Source organism: Plasmodium gallinaceum (assembly GCF_900005855.1).
Source record: "Plasmodium gallinaceum strain 8A genome assembly, contig: PGAL8A_v1_42, whole genome shotgun sequence".
NCBI classification, from domain to species: domain Eukaryota; phylum Apicomplexa; class Aconoidasida; order Haemosporida; family Plasmodiidae; genus Plasmodium; species Plasmodium gallinaceum.
In genome coordinates this window covers 488,823-490,333 of record NW_021628349.1, presented here as the reverse complement: position 1 = coordinate 490,333, position 1,511 = coordinate 488,823, and the positions used below count along the sequence as shown (strand labels likewise).

The window sequence follows — 1,511 nt, the reverse complement described above, 5'->3', positions numbered from 1 at the left end:
ACATTATTTAAAGTTTTTGTATTTTTCTTTTATATATATTAAAATTATTTTTTTAATTTTTTTTTTTTTTTTTTTAGTGAACAAGATAATCAGAAGCTATTAAAAGAAGTTATATCTTTAAGAGATGAAAATGATTTACTAAAAAAAAGAATTAAAAAATTTGCAAATATTGCAACAACATAACGTTCATTTGTGTTATTCATATAAAAATAATTATTATTTATATTTTTTTAAATGATATATGTATTGAAGATTTCTTTAGATGTATTATGGTTATATAAAATTATCAATATTTAATTAAAAGTATAAAAAAACTTTTTTTTTTAAATAGGAAAACAAATAAATTTTCTAGATTTATTATACTATTGTAAAACATTCATATAGTATTATAATTTTAAGTGTATCTATTTATTTAACATTTCCATTTAAACTAGAAAAAAAATATTGAAGTTTATTTAATTAAAACGGATTTGTTTTTATTTCATTTACATTCTGCAATTTTTTTTTTTAAAATATTAAAGATTAAAGGATATCTTCAATTTATTTTTTTTTACAATTTTTCAATTTTTATTATTCGGAGTGAAAAAAGAAAAATATTATAACAAAAGTAATAATAAATAAAAGTGTAAAATTAAAATTCAAAAAAAAAATAAAATACATATATAAAAATGCTATACTTAATTTAAATACTTAGAAATGCGTAATGATATTTTTTGAAAACATTAAATAAAAATTTCTCTTTTTAAGGATACAAAAAAAAAAAAAAAAAATAAAAAAGTCTAGAATCACACAATTATTTTTTTTAATAATTTTTTTTTTATATTTCATTATATATATATATTTGTATCATTTTATAATTCTATTAATTTAATAAGTTAATACTTTTATATTTCATTTTTTACAATAAAAAAAAATTTTTTATAATTTTAAAATTCAATTTTTTGTAGTGTCATTTTTGTATTTTATTTAATAACATCAAGTAATAAATAGAATATGTAATAAATAGAATATGTATATTCTTTTATTTTTAATGTTGGTAAATTTTTTTTTTTTTTAGATTAATAAAATATATTAACATATTTCTATTTTTTTTTTATAATTTAAAAAAAAAAAAAAAAGGAAAAAAATAAGATAAAAATTTATTTATGCTAACTAAAAACATTCTTACTGTCTATTTTGTTTCTTTTATTTAGGTTAATTCTATTTTTTCTTTTAATTAGATATTTTGTATTTATATATTTTAAGTTTATTAAATTTATCAATTTGTTTAAAATTTTTCTTTTTTTTATAATTTCCTTTTATATTAAAATTTACTTATTTACATCCATATTAATTTTACTTTTAAGTATTATAGGTGTATAATAAAATAAATGGATTTTTTTTTTTTTTTTTTTTAATAACTTAATAAAATGTTATTCTTTTTTTTTTTTTAAATAAGGTTCCAAATTTTTAATTTATGAATATTTTATAGTGTGTATTAAAAAAAAAAGAGGAAAAAAAAAAAAAAAAAA

General features: G+C 12.8%; 1 protein-coding gene across 1 annotated transcript in view; it reads left to right on the top strand.

Moving 5' to 3' along the window:
- The window catches only part of PGAL8A_00064700 (conserved Plasmodium protein, unknown function), a gene marked incomplete at both ends in the record, with an annotated part of 4,370 nt that extends 4,187 nt beyond the window's left edge, over positions 1-183 (top strand). Inside the window, one exon of the mRNA XM_028674676.1 lies at positions 80-183. Coding sequence (XP_028531005.1) covers positions 80-183 — 104 coding nt within the window. The remainder of the gene's footprint in view (positions 1-79) is intronic.
- Positions 184-1,511: the final 1,328 nt, after the last annotated feature.